At 37.2% G+C, this 19,786-nt stretch overlaps 1 protein-coding gene across 3 annotated transcripts in view; it reads left to right on the top strand.

Annotated features, from left to right (window-relative positions):
• Positions 1–19,624, top strand: part of LOC112049814 (AF4/FMR2 family member lilli) — a 368,668-nt gene extending 349,044 nt beyond the window's left edge. For all 3 annotated transcript variants that reach the window (XM_052888787.1, XM_052888786.1, XM_052888788.1), the window contains 8 exons: positions 1,757–1,993; positions 2,544–3,621; positions 3,967–4,112; positions 5,714–5,838; positions 6,954–7,208; positions 7,705–7,801; positions 7,990–8,293; positions 8,728–19,624. In XM_052888787.1, the coding sequence (XP_052744747.1) occupies positions 1,757–1,993; positions 2,544–3,621; positions 3,967–4,112; positions 5,714–5,838; positions 6,954–7,208; positions 7,705–7,801; positions 7,990–8,293; positions 8,728–8,846 (2,361 nt within the window). In that variant the 3' untranslated portion in view covers positions 8,847–19,624. The remainder of the gene's footprint in view (positions 1–1,756; positions 1,994–2,543; positions 3,622–3,966; positions 4,113–5,713; positions 5,839–6,953; positions 7,209–7,704; positions 7,802–7,989; positions 8,294–8,727) is intronic.
• The last annotated feature ends 162 nt before the right edge of the window (positions 19,625–19,786 follow it).

Here is a 19,786-nt window from a genome sequence, read left to right as displayed (position 1 = left end):
GATTTTACTAATAGTCTATACTAATATTATAAAAAAGTGTGTATGATTGTAGATCTATTGAACATCTGGATCTTATTCGATTTTAACAATTCCTTTACCAATAGAGAGCGACATTAATTGTGAATATTATGAGCTATATTTTATTAATTTATAACTCGTGATACAACGTCGGAGTATGCTCGACTAGTTTCGAACACATACAGGGCCCTTAGTCATGAGCTGGTTCTTGCAACGTGGTAAAATCCAAACTGCTATACAAACTACGCATATGAAACCGCGGGAATTCTGCTAGTTTGGTTTGTTATCTAATGACCTCTTTGGCACAGTTGGTAGTGCTGTGGTTCTCAACAGAGAGGTCCTGGGTTCGATTCCCAATCCGGATTAGTTTAAGATTTTATATTTTCCAACAGTTGTAAGGCAAAATATTAAGATTTTAGCTCAATTGCCATTTCTACCATATTTTTTGTGTTAAAACTTTTTAAATTTGAACATGAAAACTAAACTGTATTGTTTACTTTAGGCGCACATCGTTGTACCAACAATAACAAAAATCATCAAATTATAATTTCTGCGTATTGTTACAAGGTATCAAATTAGTTGCCACGTTTTTTATATCTAAACGTACCTACCTCTTTGATGCGTTTGCATCTTTGCTGCTAGTGCAGTCTAAACATGTTATTTGATATACGTAGGTATGTATTTATTTCAACCGACAAGTCCATATGTATAAACAAAAGGTTTCGTATTTTTGCATTCTCAACTACCTACATACTATTCTCTATAGCAATTATGTGACAATGTTTTTATAAAGCGACAGCACGAGTGTCCAATTGGACTTTATGTCTCTACGGTTAAAAAAAGATATAGATGAATTTGAAAATCACGAATTTTATAAACATTACTAGCTGACTCCGCGCCGGTTTCACCCGCGTGGTTCCCGTTCCCGTAGGAATACGGGGATAATATATAGCCTATAGCCTTCCTCGATAAATGGGCTATCTAACACTGAAAGAATTTTTCAAATCGGACCAGTAGTTCCTGAGATTAGCGCGTTCAATCAAACAAACAAACAAACAAACTCTTCAGCTTTATAATATTAGTATAGATTATAGAATAGGGCTAAAGACTTATTATATACTAGTGAACGCCCGCGACTTCGTCCGCCCTTAGACCTCTAATCCAGCCCTTACAGTAGTATTGCTGTAAAAATGGAGTCCGAACACATCCCTTCACTGCTCTGCTCTTATTGATCGTAGCGTGATGAAAAGTATACTATAACCTGCTCAGGAGTATGAAGAATAATTGTACCAAGTTTCGTTAAAATCCGTCGAGTAGTTTTTGTTTCTATAACGAACAGACAGACAGACAAAAATTTTACTGATTGCATTTTTGGCATCAGTATCGATCACTGATTACCCCCTGATAGTTATTTTGGAAATATATTTCATGTACAGAATTTACCTCTCTACAGATTTATTATAAGTATTTAAGATGTTCAGGTATTTGGGTATATAAATGATAATTATTAGTTAACATGGTAGGTACTATGGACATTACTAATGTGGTACTATGGAGTACAATTGGTCCAATGATAGAGTCAAAAGTTGGCCATGGGAACCCCTATACTAAAGAACATAAACCTATCGAGTTTGGGCTCATTTGTCGTCGCAAACATTCTGTTGCTATATGTTAAGGCATTTTACATTAAACGGTCTTTTTATTATTAAAAAAAAATATTTATGTTTTTAATAATCAGGTTCGGACCCAGCCTTCGCCCTCCGTAAGTGCGGCCAACAGCTCCCAAAGCTCGGGAGTCAAACGTGGCAGGCCCCCTAAAGGAACCCCTCGAACGCCTGAAGAGATGCCCCCCAAGAAGAAGAGGGGCCGGCCCCCCAAGACGAGGCCCCCGTCCCCCGCGCCGGACAGCGAGCCCGAGCCGGAGACCCCGCAACACAACCCCATGCAAGGCACTAAGACGCACATATTCCGCAAGGTATAGTTTCTCCAATTCGAGCTTGCCTTTTATATCTAGTAGCTGACCCCACAAATATTGTTATACCATATTTTATGTCATACAAATACACAAATTGCGATTAAAAATGAGATAGGAGGAATATTAATTATTATTTTACAAGAGATCAAGTATTACTGCTTAATAGTTACCAAATATATAATAATAAAAATCATTAAAATTGATCGAGACTCTTTGGGGGAATGCCAACATTCACACTGTGACAAGATTTTTATATTACATACAGGAGATTAGATAATACTAGCAGATGACCTTCAGTTATTCTATAAAAGAGAAACACTTTCTAGAGCATGCCAGGAACAAGTCCTATAATGTGCTGCCCTTCACTGTTTAATCAGAGCTGTAGTACTCTGTACCTCTGTCAAAAAGCTCTTCCGCTCTGCTCTGGGGTACATAAGGAAATAAAGTAAAATATACAATGCATATGAAACAAAAACAAAAAGAAGTCGAATAAGTGTGACTTACAATATTTTGGGAGATTACTATTAATTATCTTGTATTCTATTTCCAGGTATTCACTCAAAGACTTAAAGACGAAGGCGGCGGGAAAGGCGGCAAAGGAGGCAAGGGGAAAGGTGGAAAGGGCAAAGGTCAAGTGACGATCATCGAAGCGACGCCAGTGTCCATCGTAGATGACGACGACCGCAGGGTCAGGGACCGCTCGGTCGAGAGACGGAACGAGGAGGCCATCGCCCGGGTCTCGCCGCCCCAGGAACCGGAGCCGATCACCAGGAAACGGGAAGAACGGATGACCAACGAGAGGATACAGGAGAGAGCCTCCAAAGGCCCCGGACACCGCCGCTCCGCCGACAGAATACCCGACAGACCGACGGAAAGAACCTCAAACGACCGGATACCGGACAGAACCGATCGGTTCCCGGAACGACAGTCCAGCGACCGGTTACCACCCGACCGACTGTCCACCGACCGGTTGCAAGACAGACTGTCTTCCGACCGACTGTCGTCAGACAGGTTGTCGGATCGGTCGTCTCTCTCGTCGTCGGAACGGAAATCCAGCGACCGGTTGTCGGGAGAAAAGATGTTGGAGCGGATACAAAGTGACAAACTGTCGATCGAGCGGATACCGAGCGAGAAGTTTGATCGGTTGTCGAGTGATAAATTGTCACACGATAGACTGTCGAGTGAGAAACTGTCGCACGAGCGGTTGTCGAGTGACAAGTTATCGCACGATCGCTCGTCGAACGATATACTTTCGCACGAGCGATTGTCGAGTGACAAACTTTCTCACGACCGGCTATCAATAGAGAAATTGACCCACGAGCGTTTATCGAGTGACAAAATCAGCCACGAGCGATTATCAAACGAAAAGATCGGTCACGATCGGATATCGAACGAAAAGATCGGTCACGATCGGATATCGAACGAGAAGATCGGTCACGATCGGTTACTGGCTGAGAAACCTGGACACGAGCGATTAGCAAGTGATAAAATTGGGCACGAGAGGTTGTCGGGTGATAAGTTGTCGATAGACCGGTTGCCGGGGGACAAGTTGGAGAGGGTGGAAAGGATCGCACCAGAACGGTACATTCGGGCTGAGGCTGACGTTGGCTTCGTGGCTACTTTAAACGGTAAGACTTGCTTACATCGATACCTTCGGAGCTACATCCTTTGCCTACAAAGAATGTAGCGCCTCTTCAACCATTTTTCTGCATTTCTTGATCTTTTTTTTTCCATTATTTGCAAGTTTCTTTTCACACATCTTTTTAATTTTCTTTTACCCTTGGTCTCCATTTCGTCATCACTTTTGGCCATGTATTTTTGCTCTTATGACAATTATAAACGAGTCTAAATTTTAAAACATCAAATTCTTGCAACTAGAAATGTTGCGTGTGGACTAGCTTTACCTTCGACATATATACTTAATTAATACTAAAAAACGTAGGTTTTCTGTTATTAATATGTTTGTATGTCAGGCGAGCGCGTGTCCCGCGGGCGCGCCCAGTGCACGGTGCGCATCCCGCTGTCGCGCCTGCGCCCCGAGACGCTGCGCGCGCTGCAGCGCCCCGCGCGCCGCCCCAAGCCGCCCCCGCCCACGCCGCCCACGCCGCCCATCGAACATGTAAGTATTGCCCGCAGGCGAGGTATCCCGCGGACGCGCCAAATTCACGGTGCGCATCCCGCTATAATCAGTTATACAAAATAATAAAAGACATTTGAATTTGAAATTGGTTGTCTGTAAATTTGGTTTACGGACAATAATTTTATGAAAATATTGATGAAAATTGCACGTTTTTTTTAAATTATATTTTGTTATTACCACTTGTGACTATCAACCGATAGACGTCCACTGCTGGACATAGGCCTCTTGCATGGACCTCCAAGCACAACGGTCTCGAGCCGCCAGCAGGCTCCCTGTGGACCCCTACACTAGGTGGACCGAGGATATCAAGCGGGTTGCATCACTTAATTATTATTATTATTATTTTATTGCGTGTTTCTACCTCTTGCTCTCGCTAACACGCTCAGTTCAACGTGACACTTGTTCGTGCATGCAGCCGGCATCTATAAGGCAAAGACAAAATAAAAATTGTAGTCGAATTTTAGTGCGGATATTACGATGAATAATAAGCGATGTATTAAACGCGACCAACACTGAAACAAATGGCATAGTGGGGCTAGATCAAAGTGGGTGAATACTTTGTTTGTTGACATCCGGTTCAAAGAAAATAAATCTCTGAAACGTGCGGTGTTTGCTTGTAAGTTAAAGGAAACTACTTGGTAAAATTATATCTTCGAATGAAGCGACTCGCATAATTATCATAGAACTTCACTTACAGGTAAGTTCGTTTAATCATTAATAACTAGCGGACTCCCGCGACTTCGTCCGCGTAAAACTCGATGTAAACTTTCAATTGCCCCAATCCTACCCCTTCCTACCTCTACTCGACCCCTGCCCTACCCCTACCTTACCCCAACCCTACCCCTACCCTACCCCTACCCGTACGCAAAATAAGTAACTTTTCTGGTTGATTTTTTAGACCTTGTGTCGAAAAAACCCAAATATCCTACGGAATCCTATTTTTTTCCTAAATAAAATTTAGCCTATGTTACTTGTGGATAATGTAGCTTTCGAATGGTGAAAGAATTTTTAAAATCGGTCCAGTAGTTTTTGAGCCTATTCATTACAAATAAACAAACAAACATACAAACAAAGTTTTCCTCTTTATAATATTAATATATATAGTGATGACTTACGGATCCGAGACTTGGTCGCTAACTATGGGCCTTATAAGAAGGCTCAAAGTCACACAGCGGGCGATGGAGCGTGCTATGCTTGGGGTTTCTCTGCGTGATCGAATCAGAAATGAGGAAATCCGCAGACGAACTGAAGTCACTGACATAGCTCAGCGAGTCGCGAAGCTGAAGTGGCAGTGGGCAGGCCACATAGTTCGAAGAGCCGATGGACGTTGGGGTCCCAAGGTGCTGGAATGGCGACCCCGCACCGGAAAGCGCAGTGTTGGTCGACCCCCCACTAGGTGGACCGAAGACATCAAGCGGGTTGCAGGGAGCCGCTGGATGCTGGCGGCTCGATACCGTTTTGTCTGGAAGTCCATGCAAGAGGCCTATGTCCAGCAGTGGACGTCTATCGGCTGACAATGATGATGATGATGATATTAGTATAGATAAGCGATGTATTAATCAACATTCCCTGGTCCGCAGTCGCTGGAGGGCGCGGGCTCGGCGCTGGCGGCGCTGGAGAGACGCGGGGGCCGCACGCCCATCTACTACTCGTACTTCGAGCGCCTGCCCGCCGACGCGCTCACGGATGAGGAGCGAGACCACAAGTAAGAACCCCCTCCCAAACGCTACTTACATTAAACACACACGCCGCGGCCTGCTGCCCCTCGGTTGCGCACCTTTCACTTTTAAGGCGTAGGTAGTTGAGACGTACATAGTTTTTTTTTATATTCTTTATAAGTTAGCCCTTGACTACAATCTCACCTGATGGTAAGCGATGATGTAATCTAAGGTAGATAAGGTAGGCGGGCTAACTTGTTAGGTGGAGGATGAAAATTCACACTCCTTTCGGTTTCTACACAACATCGTACCGGAACGTTTGGCGGTACGTCTTTGTCGCGGTAGGGTGGTAACTAGCCACGGCCACAGCCTCCCACCAGCCAGACCTGGCATAGTGACTGGTGTATGCTGCGGGACAACATACACCTATTTAGACAGTCGATCTGAAATAATAAACTCCATTCGTGCGTCGAAACTGACACACACTTTTTTTTAGTTTAGACCACAAGTAAGAACCCTCTCTTGAACGCAACTTACATTACCACTCTTTGGCTATAAGAAATTCCAAAATGGCGCCCGTTTTTTTTCATTATGAGTTATGCAATGCTGTATGAACAAAACGTGACATTTGGTGCCTCTACAAAACATGCGTCTATTGTCTAGATGTTACGTCACAGAAGCAAAACGTGACATCTAGTACTAGTACCTCTACAAAACTTGTGTCTATTTTCTCGAAAAGATACCACTTCACATAAGCATGAAGTGTGTCTATTTCCTCGCGTAGATACTACCTCACAGAAACCAACCGTGTGTATTATACTATTTTCTTGTGTAGATTCTACTTCACATGAAAAAAACGCGCGACTATTTTCTTGCATAGATACTACCTCACTGAAGCAAATAGTTTGTCTATTTTTTCGCGAAGATACTGCCTCACATAGCAAAACGTGACACCTGGTGCCTTGGCTTAGTTTACAAGCACTTATGACACGTCAAGTTATGTCATGATTTAATAGTGATAATTGAAGTTGAAAATTTTAAATTAAAGTTACGAAGGTTCCCTCGGTCCGCTAAGAATCCACAACAAACTCAGCCAGGGATTTTTTGTTCATCACCATTTTACAATGTTATCTAAAACAAATGTGTCTGTTTTTCCGTGTAGGTACTACCTCACAGAAGCCAAACGCCTGCGCACGGCGGCGGAGCGCGAGCAGGAGCCTCTGTCGCGCGTCATGTTGTACCTGGAGTCCGTGCTGTGCTTCGTGCTGACCGGCCGCGTGCTGGAGCTGGAGCTGGACACCAAGAAGGCGTTCACCATCTACCGCGAGACCATCGAGTACATCAAGTCGATACACTCGATGCCGCAGCGGTTCCGCGCGTCGCCTCACTCCACCTTCAGCAAACTGGACATCCTCAGGTCAGTGTGAATCAATGTTCAACGTGAAATTGTGGATGATTGATTTATTTTGCTATCATCCTTACTCATCCTTATATCTTGGCAAAAAGACTATTGACTGATGACTGTCCGAAGCCTCTGAAACGTAAACGCATACTCGACCTGGACATTTGAAAACAGGATGCACTGAATGAGAATCGAGCTCCACATGACAATGACACTCGCAACACGTTTGTTTAAAGACTGATCGCAGATTGGTCGTACAAGAAAAACGCATTGCACATCGCTTATAATCAAGCGTGATTGCAGCCAAACACAGGAATGAAATCTCCTGAAGGTGCTCCTGTTTCGGATTGAAACATGCCTAGAGCCTTTTTCGCGATTAATAGCATTATAAATCAATTAATCCCTATTCATAATGATTGTCCAGAAAGTAAAGTCTACTTCTAGTTGATAATATGTAGACAATTGCTTTAATTGGATCTCTTATTGTAACGGTGCTATTTTGTGACCACAGCCTCCGAGTGCAAGCTCTGCTATACCTGCGGATGTTCAAGATGTACAATCGGGAAGTGAAGGAGTACAACAAGATCGTACAGGAGTATCAGCAGAAGGTGTGTAGTTATTCTATTTAAAAATTTGAAAGAAATAAAAACGAAATTGATTACTAGGCCGTCTTTGTTGAATGCCACAGCATTACCAAATGCTGTTAGAAACGATGTTTCAAAAACTTCCTTGACCTATCCCGTCTCGTACATGCTACGTATATCAGGGAGTTTTATTATGTGTGTTGTTTCCTCAGCCCGCGTGTGCTGAGGCGCTGCCTGGCGGCGCGGCGGCGGCGTCGTCGGCGCGCTCGGCGTCGCCCATGTCGCCGTCGCCCTCCCCTGCAGGGTCCGTCGGCTCCGGCTCCGGGTCCGGCTCCTCGGGCTACTGCTCGCTGCCGCACGCGCCCGGCGCCGCGCCCTACTGCAGCATGGTGCACGCGGTGCCGGTGCACGCGCACAACGCGCTGCTGCAGCTCACCAAGTACTACACGTTCCTGTACGTGGCGCACGACCTGTGGGAGCAGGCCGACTGCCTGTGTCGGCTGCGCGCGAACCAAGGTGACATTACCAACATTTTTATTTACTAATAGTATCCAATGTGGTAGAATGGCGACCCTGCACCGGAAAGCGCAGTGTTGGTCGACCTACTAGGTGGACTGAGGAAAGGATGAGTAAACGTTCGTCGGCTGTTAATGATGATGATGAATAATAGAATATGATGTGCGAAGCTCAAGTGACAATAGGCGAGGCATGTAGTTCGAAGATCCGATGAATGTTGGGGTCCCGAGATGCTGGTGATTCACGCAAACACTGCTAAAATGATTTTGCCTGCCTCCAAAAACTAGATAAAACACTTTATCAGAAATATCGCACTTATCTTTCAGTCCGATGGGACGAAAGAGGGCAATATTTTCGTTCCGCCGCTCAAGTCTCGCCTTTTATACATCTAAAATTGTAACATAATTATTAAATGTGAATTAATCTCTTTCCAGATCTGTTCATAGCAGTTGACCGCAAGTGCGGCCCGCTGTCCCTGTCGTCGACGTTCCGCCATCTTGTACAGTACGTGCGCCACGCGATATCGCTGCTCAAGAACGCGCCGCGCGAGTGACCGCGCGCCTGGCGCCCACAGCAGCGAGCGCTATAGACGCGTACTGGTACTCTGTGCACCCAGTGACGCGTACAGGTACTCTGTGTGCAGTGACTCGGGAAGTGACAGTGGGTGGTGATACTTCGATTCATTAGTTTCCGCTTCACGACGGTTTCGATTCCACATGATGACTCGGGAAGTGACAGTTGGTGGATGCGGTGGTGACACCTGGTGATTTGATAGTTTTCGATTCGTTCGATTCGATGGATTCGATTATGGACAGCGTGAACGCAATGTTGCGTTTCAGTTTTATCTCTTCTTGCGTCTAAACCGTCCATTCACAAGACGCAAGTTTTACTATTCGTAGAGAGTTTCAATCATTATTAACTGACATATTGAACTTTTCAAGACTGTTTCTATTGAACAGGTTCTATTAGAATTTAAAGTAATTTTGTATAATATTAAAATAGATCAATCACATCACGTGAAATGTGAATTAAACTTTGGTTTATGCCACGACACTTAAACACACTGAAACCCTGACGGATTTGTGTGACTTTATCTATTTCAGTATTATAAAACAGGGTGTGGTAATATTTAAGGCCACATTTTTTTTGGAGTATGTGACGATGGACTTATTATATCATAACATCAGATCGAACAGAAAAATAAATTAAACTAGATTAGTTTTTCAAGTATACGTAAACTTAATTTAGAAGCACTTTTGAATCGTCAAGTTTGTCTGTTTGTAGTGATTATTATTAAAAGCTAAGCAGGCAGATAAAGAACACAATCGCGAGATAGAGTTGAAAACGCACTTTGGCGTTCACGCACGAACCTCATTGAAATGGATGTAAAATTCAGGAATGATTATTTTATTAGACTGTGTTACTATCGCATCTGCGAAAAATTCCACCTCAATTCCGAAATTACTTCAATATGACACGCTCTAATAATTTAGTGGCAATATTCATCTCCGAATTTCGCACCTATAACATAAGAAGGGTTTTATAATGTAATGTATGTAAAGATATAAGAGATTATGGAAACGAAATGAGGCATTATAATGAGGCATAAGCAACTCTTAAACATTGCGTCTTAATAATCAAAATGAGATTATAGTGATTTTATACGAGAGTAGGGACTCATTGAGGCAAGGGAATGTGAGCGCACATTTCTCTTATATAACGTGTTCGAGGAATAAGGTTTTACATCACGATATTTAATAAACATGTCAATAAGACAGACTCCTACATACGTATTAAACAACACAGAAAACGTATTTGAAAATCTGAAAAAAGGACAATAATTCGTATCACGAAGTCCACATTTTCAGCAACACGACAAACTACTTTTTTATGCAAGTTCTAATACTTCCAATGAAACTTGGTTCGCAAATTTTATCTATAGGATTTCACTATTTAATCGTTTTTTGGACTAATTTAGCCTAAGATTTTAACTTTAAATCACGCATTCATTTCGACTAATCCCTTTATTTCGAAGGTATGAACAATCATGATTTATCATTTATACTTATTACATTGGTAATTTAGTTTCGAAAATAGATGTAACTCTTATTTTTCTATTTCATTGGTGAATGTTTAAATAATATTTTTTTTTTTTTATTATTCTTTAGTAATTTTAAAAGCAATTCAATATTTTAACGGTCTATTTTATAATGAACGAACACATTTTTTTATAAAACCACATTTTTTTGATTTCTCAATATATTTTTTTTATTTGTATTTATATTGAATATATACGGACAAAAATAGTTTATTGAACTTGAATACACCATTCTTGAATGAACTTAAATCCGCTTAGCATATCTACTTTTCGCTAGGAATGTAATAAAAAATGTTATTGAAGATCACACAAGAAGATCTAAAAGTAAACAAGTACTGCGTATTAAGACATACAATATGGTTAGAACTCACTTAGATACACAGAATATTGTAGACGCAATTTTGAAAACGCAAAATAAAGAGAAAGAAATTGGGGAAAACATCGGGCGGAATATTTAATATTTTGGTTAGTTGAGAAATATTAATTATCGGAGCGGTTTAAAATCTTAAAGTGACACTGGAGTCTTGTTGATTAGTCAATTTTGTATGAAACTGTCAATTTACAGTTGGCCGTCCATACAAATTGACTGTGACACGTTAGCTTACGTCATATTAGTGATTCCACCAAAATTGTGCATTAAAAAATTTGTGTCACCTGTGTGTGTGTGTGAAGTTAATACCGATCGCTCACCGGACGATAAGTAAAGAGTACCTTGAAAACCGAGCATCGCTTGGCCTGGCTTTTACTTAAAAGCTGTAAATTTAAAAATGTACAAATCTCGCGGCTTTGTATTAATTAATCAGAATAAAATATATTTTCAGTAGCTGTACTAAATTTGATTCAAGAAAAGCAATAATAAATAAATAAATGACTGTGACATTTGATCTAGTAGTTCTACAGAGTTTTGTGTATTTATAAAAAAAAATATTATTGAGAATAAATTTTATACGAGTTTTTGCTAATTTTAATAATAATAATGTGCTAATTATATCATTTTTAGAAATTTATTGTGATATTTTGGTGTACTTTTGATCGGAGACAAGAGAAATTATAATTTTTAGAGTACGCTTAGAAACACCAAGTAAGGCTAACGTGACCTCTATATTTTGGCCACAAGAGCCTCAATGCGTATCTTAGCGAACAATGAATCGGATGGAGTCATACTAGCAATATCTACATAATCAAATACTTGTAGAAGAATCAGAATATGTTAGCGAAGGCGACATATTTGCAACAATATATAATTTTGTATTGTGTCCAAATATTATAATGCAAGTAGACAGCTTTTTAACGACTCCATTTCGATGTATTGCTAAAACAAAGAGGGAAATGAACAAACAATATAAAAGTAAACTGAAAGGTCTATTCAAACATAATCTGTAAAGGGATGGATTATTATTAATGTGCTCAGTATCTCATATATTACAAGAATCTTGGTTATTCTAGTGCATGTCCTCTAATGGAAGCAATCCTTGTCTACCCTTATTGCAGTTGACATTTTTGACAATTTCAAACGAGAAACATGTTGCGTCAATTAGCGATTGGCACATTATTATCTTCTGACCATGATGATATGATATGTTTGAATAGACCCTTAAGACAAACAACCGGACTCTACAAACAATATCGCTTTATATATAAAATATTATTATTATTATATAGTTAAGGGCAAAACAAACTAACAGTATGATGGCACTCGCAACGTTTCAAGTATACAGTTTTTAATAAGTGTATTTAGTTCTAATTGGTTCCAAGTTTGATGTGATGTAATATAACACATTTTACTGTAATAAAATAAATAAATAATAATAATTATTGCTTGGTAATATAATTATATTTTTGAAATTGATCATTATTGCAGTTATTGCGTTAGTAGAATTAATCATCGATGTGTGTTTTTATACTAGAGAATAATACATGTAATAGGTACCTGCCCAGTTGTCTCGGCCTGGCGGTAGAGTTATTTGCATACAAGGGAAATGATTTAATAATTCAGCTCAGCAAGGAAAACTTTCCACAAACTCTACGGCTAAGCTGGGCGTCTGCTTGGGTGCTATTTACAAAATGGCTTTATATTGCCCGTACTTAGCAATAAATGCGAACTACTTCCAAAAGTTTGTGATAATGTGTAATCGGCCAGTAAAAGCGATCCAAATAAACAGCGTCACATAAATACGGTTATATTACTAAAACTGTATTTCTGTACGCAATTACTTACTCCGGATGAAGCGATTTCGTAGCCAATGACGTGATTGTAAGATCATGTGATCATACAAGACGTTCATACGATTGGTGACGCGATTTCCTCGTAAATCGCTTCGTCTGGACATTTGTATGACTCATGTATGTACCCACACAAGTAGAGGGTATGTGAGTTATCATTGACTATGATTGAATATGGATGTTTATTGGTTAACTTTTACGAGAAATAGTTTCATGCTAGATTTTTGTACGCAATAATAATAATATATTACGGCAATGACGATTGCAAGATTAATAGGATATGATTATTACAAAGAGAATTTCAAGTTTCTCATCTATATAATTACAGTAAACAGTTCAAATAATTATATAATATGATATTTAGTCAAATATTCATTGTTTATTTAACTAAAAACCTTTGACCTACTGAAAACGGTCACAGATTATATGTGTTTTTAATGATTAATTTAATAATTCTGAATTTTTTCTTTCAATTTTAGTTTCAATTACAATTATTATTATTATTACATTCAAATTACTTAGATTAATTTAATTACATAAATTAATATAAATATAATATTTCTGATTGTTGCCATTGTAAAATTGTATTGTTTGTTTTTAAATGAATAATGGTTTTCGTATGATATAATATGTATGTATAAATTTCTTATAAAACAAGATAAAAAGAGAAGAAACTCTCAGAAAACGATACGAATCGAATGACCTTTGGACGAACCAGTGCCGACTGCCAAAAATGATGAGGAAATTGTCTTCCCATTTCGTTCACTTCCCAAGATGATGACCAAAAAAAAAATGTGTATAAATTGTAAATATATAGTCGCAAAGCGACTAGCGCGAGAGTCGGACAGGTGTGCGAACTCCAGAGCTGCTAGTGCAATTGTTAAGTTGGCAAACGTGACTTTAGCGTCACATATTTAGACAATGACAAATTGGTTGACCATACAAATTGAGATATTTTTTCCATACAAAACATGACTCAGGTGTCACGATTGTCAATATTAAAAATATGCAGTAGCGCCTCGGTGTAATAAACTAAGTGATAGAATAATCATATCTTAAGTGTTTTTCGTTGTTTTTATCTTTCTAAAAGGATTATCCGAGAGCAGTGCGTATTGCTCTCTCTATGCAGCTGTACGACACTCTCGCGCGGGCCAATCGAGTAATATCTCAACACTAAAGGGATCATGTAGTTGTTCGCAATTAACTTCAGTTTGACTATCGCTTTGACGGAACGCGTAGTTTGGTATAGATTAGTTTATATTTCTTCTGATCGGTTTAGGAGTGATTTGGCGTGACCTGTAAGATAGTTAAATTCGTGCGCAGTCTATACCCTTATCGCGATACACCATATCGTCAGAGCAGAGTGGATCGACTTGTATTAATGTCTCTCAGCCAACACCTTTTAAGTGAGAATTTGCTGAAACAAATCAATGAATGAAGTATGTGAGATATAAATGCAACAAGTGTCATTTTTACTTTCAACGATAAAGTGTTTTAATACTTGAAAACCTTCGATGACGTCTAGGCGTCCAAACTCGAACTATGGGTATTGTATTGGGTGTATGAAATGATTGAACACTAATTGATCAATAAATTCACGAGCAAAAAAGTTTCATGATGCAGCATGATTGACAAATCTATTTTTTCTTGTATACATATCAATCGACATTTGGGTGTTGGTGATCAGTTTTTCTGTATTTTTTGATTAAATGTGAAACTTGACTTCCGTAACGCTAACATTTCGGATAGACAATAATTTGATTCCCATTTGTGCGAGCTAAGTAAACATGAAAATGAAAAGCCGAATTCGTGTGAAATGGAATGAGGCAATACAGGCGTTTGTATGTAAAAACAAACACATAATATATATATTTTTGGATAAAAGTATGTGCAATAATCGCTTCTGTGGTTACTATAGGCTGTTTATATCATGGAAAACGCCAATGATTTCGGCTTAACATCATGCCGAACATCGTCATGGTTTATTTAAAGGCCTAAAATCGTCAAAGTTTGATTTAACATATATTGCAAACAGTAATTGAGTAAATGGTTCACACATATTTGAACAAAACGTTCTCTAAGATTCTTCCTTCAATGGTCTGTATTTACAGTCTATAGTATCATGAAAGCTATCAATGTTAACTTGATATTTGTTTCGCAAACGGAATCCATATATAACATAACACCAAAATATCTTTCTCTTCTAGGTTGTTTATCAAATTTAAGTTGTGATTGTAAATACAATTATATATTATACATTTTGTAATGATATACATGTTAGTGCCAGATAGGTTTTTGTATGGAAGTTTATAGTAAGATTGTATAAAGTTCGTTTTGCTGGTCGCCGTGACAACAGTGCTGTGAAATAATTCGTGAGCTTTTTTAAGTTTCGAGGATCAAACGTGACACGGATGTTACGTTTTTTGTCAATTTTGTATGAAGCTGTCATATTTTCCATACAAAATGAGAACTTATGTCAAATTTTTTTTAAATGATTTATTTAAATTTAAATGATAGGCTAGACTCAAAAAAACTGTATTTTGATACGTGATGAACGCATAATACTTGTACATAATATAACAATTGGATTTTATGAAGCCGAAAGATACAATTATTTTAAGGATCTAAACGCGTTTTAATAATTGTAGAATAATTTATAAAAAAAACATCGGGTTTATTCTTTTCAATGTAAAATTACCATTAGTTAAAAATATTGTTAAATATGTTATATATAAAATTGGTTAATGAATATAATAGTATTGTTGTCACGACAGCGGGTGACGAAGTTTGCGTTCAGTTGCAAACACAAAACAATATGGACAAAACACAAACCATGTAATATTGTTAATAAGAAGCGAGATGCCTTGTACATAGTATGTTATAAGATATGTGTAGTTTTCATTCTATATATTTTAATTTATAATGTATCTAAACTATATTTATAAGTAAGCGGTCAAGAATGTAATAATAAATAAGATAAATAAATAAATAAGAAATTATCGTGTGAATGTAGATATGAGGCCTGGCGTGATAGTGCGAGTATTCACGGAAAATTTATTATTAATATCACAAGAAATATGGTTCTTCAATGATTTACTATTGTGAACGTTTTAATAGTGATGGTAATTAATGCTACAATTTTCGTTAACTTCATTGGCATGCGAATTCTCGTGTGCTATAAGCCAGCTAATTGCGGACATCACATTAAACAACGCGTTTTTAGCAAAATAATAATATACAGTTAACAAAAGTTGCGTGAAAACGAAATCTCTTATGCAATAATAATAATAATCAATTGCACAAATAAAAAGAATCACAAACTGCGATTGATTTATTAAATACCAAAACGAGATTTCGTATGCTAATTGATCCAACACTATATTTTAAGCGTTCGTATTAGGGAAGCTTGCAGCGTTCGGTTTTAGTGTAATTTTTTAGTGTAGATAGAGAGCGCGATTTTGAACAATTCCGTATTTACCGTAAGCTTAGTTACCTGCGGAGCACGCGAGCCGGCGTTATACCTTAAAGTCCTTTTCATGAAAGAAGTCCCAAAGGCACAGCGCTAATTTTTTAATACCTATTGTCATTTGTGTAGTAGGTTTTAGCCGCGGGACTTCTTTCATGAAAAATGGTATCCCTAATGGTAGTTAATTTATTGCGATTTGTGTTATGCTGCGATCGGCTGCCTAAGGGACACTCAATGGCTGTTCACGATGATTGCGACTATCGTTTGTTTCATACTTGAACATTTTGAACAGTCACTGTGAAGAGGCGTGCTGACATTATTATTAGTGTTTTTTTTATTATTGGCACGGTAACATACATTACTTTTTCATCACAATATAGCTGTGATAAAGCTTTGTCTTTTTTTATAATAAAAATCCAAGCGTGGTACATCACAGGGGACTAGATAAAGCCGCCAATTTATCTGTGTACAAGTTAAATTCTGATAATAATAAATAGGCTAGTTGACACTTTTTTTAAATAGTCTTAAATTGTTCATTATGTTTAAAAAAATATTATATTTTTTTGAGACGTGATTACATAAAAAAAAATTTAAAATATTTTTGACAATACGAGCCAAAATGCCTGTCTATATTTTAACTGTTTTATGACGTCACGTTAACAAATCGTTTACAAACGGAGCGTTTGACAAAAAGTCATAAACAATTAGTTTGACGTTTAGTACATCAAGTAACATTATGACGTCACAAAATGGACGACAGCGTTTTTATTCATGTAAAGCTTTCACATTGTAAAAGTGAGCTGACGCTAACAATGCTAGCGATCATTTTGTTTGTCTGTCAATTTAGCGACGACATTGACAAATGTCGTAGCAATTTTGTATGGATTGTAAATTATTGTTACTTTACTACTTTATCCAATATTGACATTTCAAAGTGACACCTGGAGTCACGTTTTTTTTTTTAATTTTTAAAAAATTCGATTTTATGTTATTATAATTATTTAGGTAAATTGAACATTTTTTTAATTGAATATTTTTTTTAATTGAATAAACTATAGAATTACAGATAAATTGGTGGTAATCTAAAATTCTAATTACTTCGTTGTAATTTCCAGACAAAGTTCTTTAATGATAATGGCTGCTTTGAAATCTTTATATTTTCTGTTCCATTCAACATCGGTACTTACGATTCGCACAAATTATTTAAATATTATATTTTTTTTTTTAATTTGTTATTTATTATGGACGTTGTTTAATTTATTTGTACTGCGCAGGATGCGAAGATTACTTAACTTGAAATTTGAGGTTCACGAGGCACAGTTAAGTCAGCGCACACAAAAAAACCTGGAAAAATAAATTAATTTCTTACATACTAGGCATTGACTGCTAAAAATACTCGTGGCGTCCTTAATCCAGGTTTTTTTTTATATAACTGGTCCGGTTATAATGAGATTAAAAAAAAATTGCCATTAAAATAAATATATAGTAAATGTTAACTGTACAACCATGTCATGTGTTCCGGCAAAACCACATCAACTCACATTTTGTTAGACTATAAATCACTTTCGGACCATTAACCTCTTATATTAAAAAGACGCACAATCATGTAGAAAATTTCACTTAAAAACTGGCCAATTTGGCTTTGACAGTTTCAGAATTATTGGTAAAGAAAATTAAACCTAAAGGCCTTCAAATATAGTCCTATATTCAATAAAATTCCAAATTCAAAGCAAATTTAACATTAAGAATTGAGTTTAAGGTTGAATTTGCAAATACGATTACTTGAATTGAGTGCCAAGTGTTTGGCACTCATTTAGTGGGGACGTTTTTTGGTCGCTGATTGTGCATCTACTTTTTAATAGGAAATCGATGTTTAGGACCCATCCAGGGCCTATCCATCTTGTTTTTGTTTTTATTGTTCAGTTATTTAGGTAAATGATATATATTTTGACTAAATACTAATCCTTTAGATAATTTATTCTAGTTACTTTGAAATTATGTATTCTCAAAACTTTTGAAGCTTTAGTTTTTAATTAGATAATTTAAGATCCTTTAACCGGCCGGGTGGTGTGCGCTGGCCCTTACTCTAATCTGCCTTAAATATGGCAAAAGTCTCGTGACCTTGTTTGTACTCATTTTGTTTTATTCTTATTTTAGACAAGTGTTGAGTATAATGATTTGATTTATTATTTATTATAAATTTATCAACATTTTTTTGTTGCATCTCGTTTGGAAACTCGCAAGTGTACTTTTAAATTACTCTAATTATTATTATTTTTTTTTGTTAGTTCTTAGTGTTTAATGTCACGGTACATAATGTAACGATTTGTTGCTTAATTGATTATTATTTAAGTTAATAAAGAAATAACGGCTCTGGTGTTAGATTTAATTCGATCAAGTGTCCTTTATAATCTGCAATACGAGTAAATGGCTAGAGAATATTACATATTATTATACACATAATAAATGTAGACTAGGTACCCATGTTTCGGCTAAAACACGAAGTATTCTTGCACCACAGAATAGTCTGCTACAATTAAAACGCCGGTTCGTAATATTAGTTATTTTAATCCGGCTTAAGTTGGGTCTAGAATCTATTAAAATTCGGCATCAAAGAATAATAAAGAGTTCTCAGATTCTCGCGGCTCTTTTCACAAGAAATTGGTATTTTGTCGAAAGATTTTCTACAATTAAATTTGCCAAAAAAAAATATTTTTTTTTTTTGTTTATTTTTCCTGTAAAATCTGCATGAAAATCCGGTTAGTAAGTTCGTGAACAAAATGACAATGTAAAAAAATATTTTGTGCTTTTATACATTATTTCACAGTTCAATACACAGAGCGTTTATTGATTTACTAATTCATTAATAAATCCAAGGCTGTGTGTGATTATTAAAATTTGTCTGTGTCTAGGTAGATTGACTGTGACAAGTAAGTATGAAATAAATGCTAGATTATCTATGATCTAGTATTTTTGTCACGGTCTATCTACCTATCTAGTATAAAGGCTTCCTGGTTTTAGTCTAGACTAAACTGAATATTATATTTTAAATATCCGAATTGCTGAACAAGGTGCAATGTATTTCGGGTTTTGGCCGTAACAAACATATAGATTAAATAAAAATTAGCCTATTTCGCGGCCCTGTGCGTTCTTTTGTATTGTAAAGTTACCTCACCACGTTTCGCACGCGTCGTTACAAACTTCGGACCACAAAAAATGTCTATTATGCGCTAATCTCAAAAATGAATCCTAAAATTGACGCCAAATTCTTAACGACATTTTTTTTTAATTATAATCTTAAGATAACTTGAACGCTGTTTGGGGAAGCGTTAGGCGGTTGTTCTAGGAAATTGTAAAATACTGTTTTTATTTTGTTTTTCATTTTCTTTAGTAACATTTTGTGTTGATAGCATGTATGATTTGTTTTTTTTTTATATTTACGTTAAGAGATATGTATAAATTTTGTTTTCCTTTAATTTTATTATTTTGTGTAACTATACCCTATGTTATTGATGATAGAATACAATAATTTTTATGTATAGTACATTTTCTTTTTATTTTTCTTTTTTCCTTTCTTTTCCCACGGCACGTTTTGATTTCGCACGGCGAGAAGTATGGCTGTTATAGTAAATTAGATATTAATAAAAATATAATATAAATTGGATCAAAAAAGCAATTATAAAATAAAGCAATAAGGTTATCTTAG

Source organism: Bicyclus anynana, chromosome 23 (genome assembly GCF_947172395.1).
Source record: "Bicyclus anynana chromosome 23, ilBicAnyn1.1, whole genome shotgun sequence".
In the NCBI taxonomy this organism is placed as follows: Eukaryota; Metazoa; Arthropoda; class Insecta; order Lepidoptera; family Nymphalidae; genus Bicyclus; species Bicyclus anynana.
Note: the sequence above shows the minus strand (reverse complement) of the source record. Positions and strands in the feature narration are given on the sequence as shown.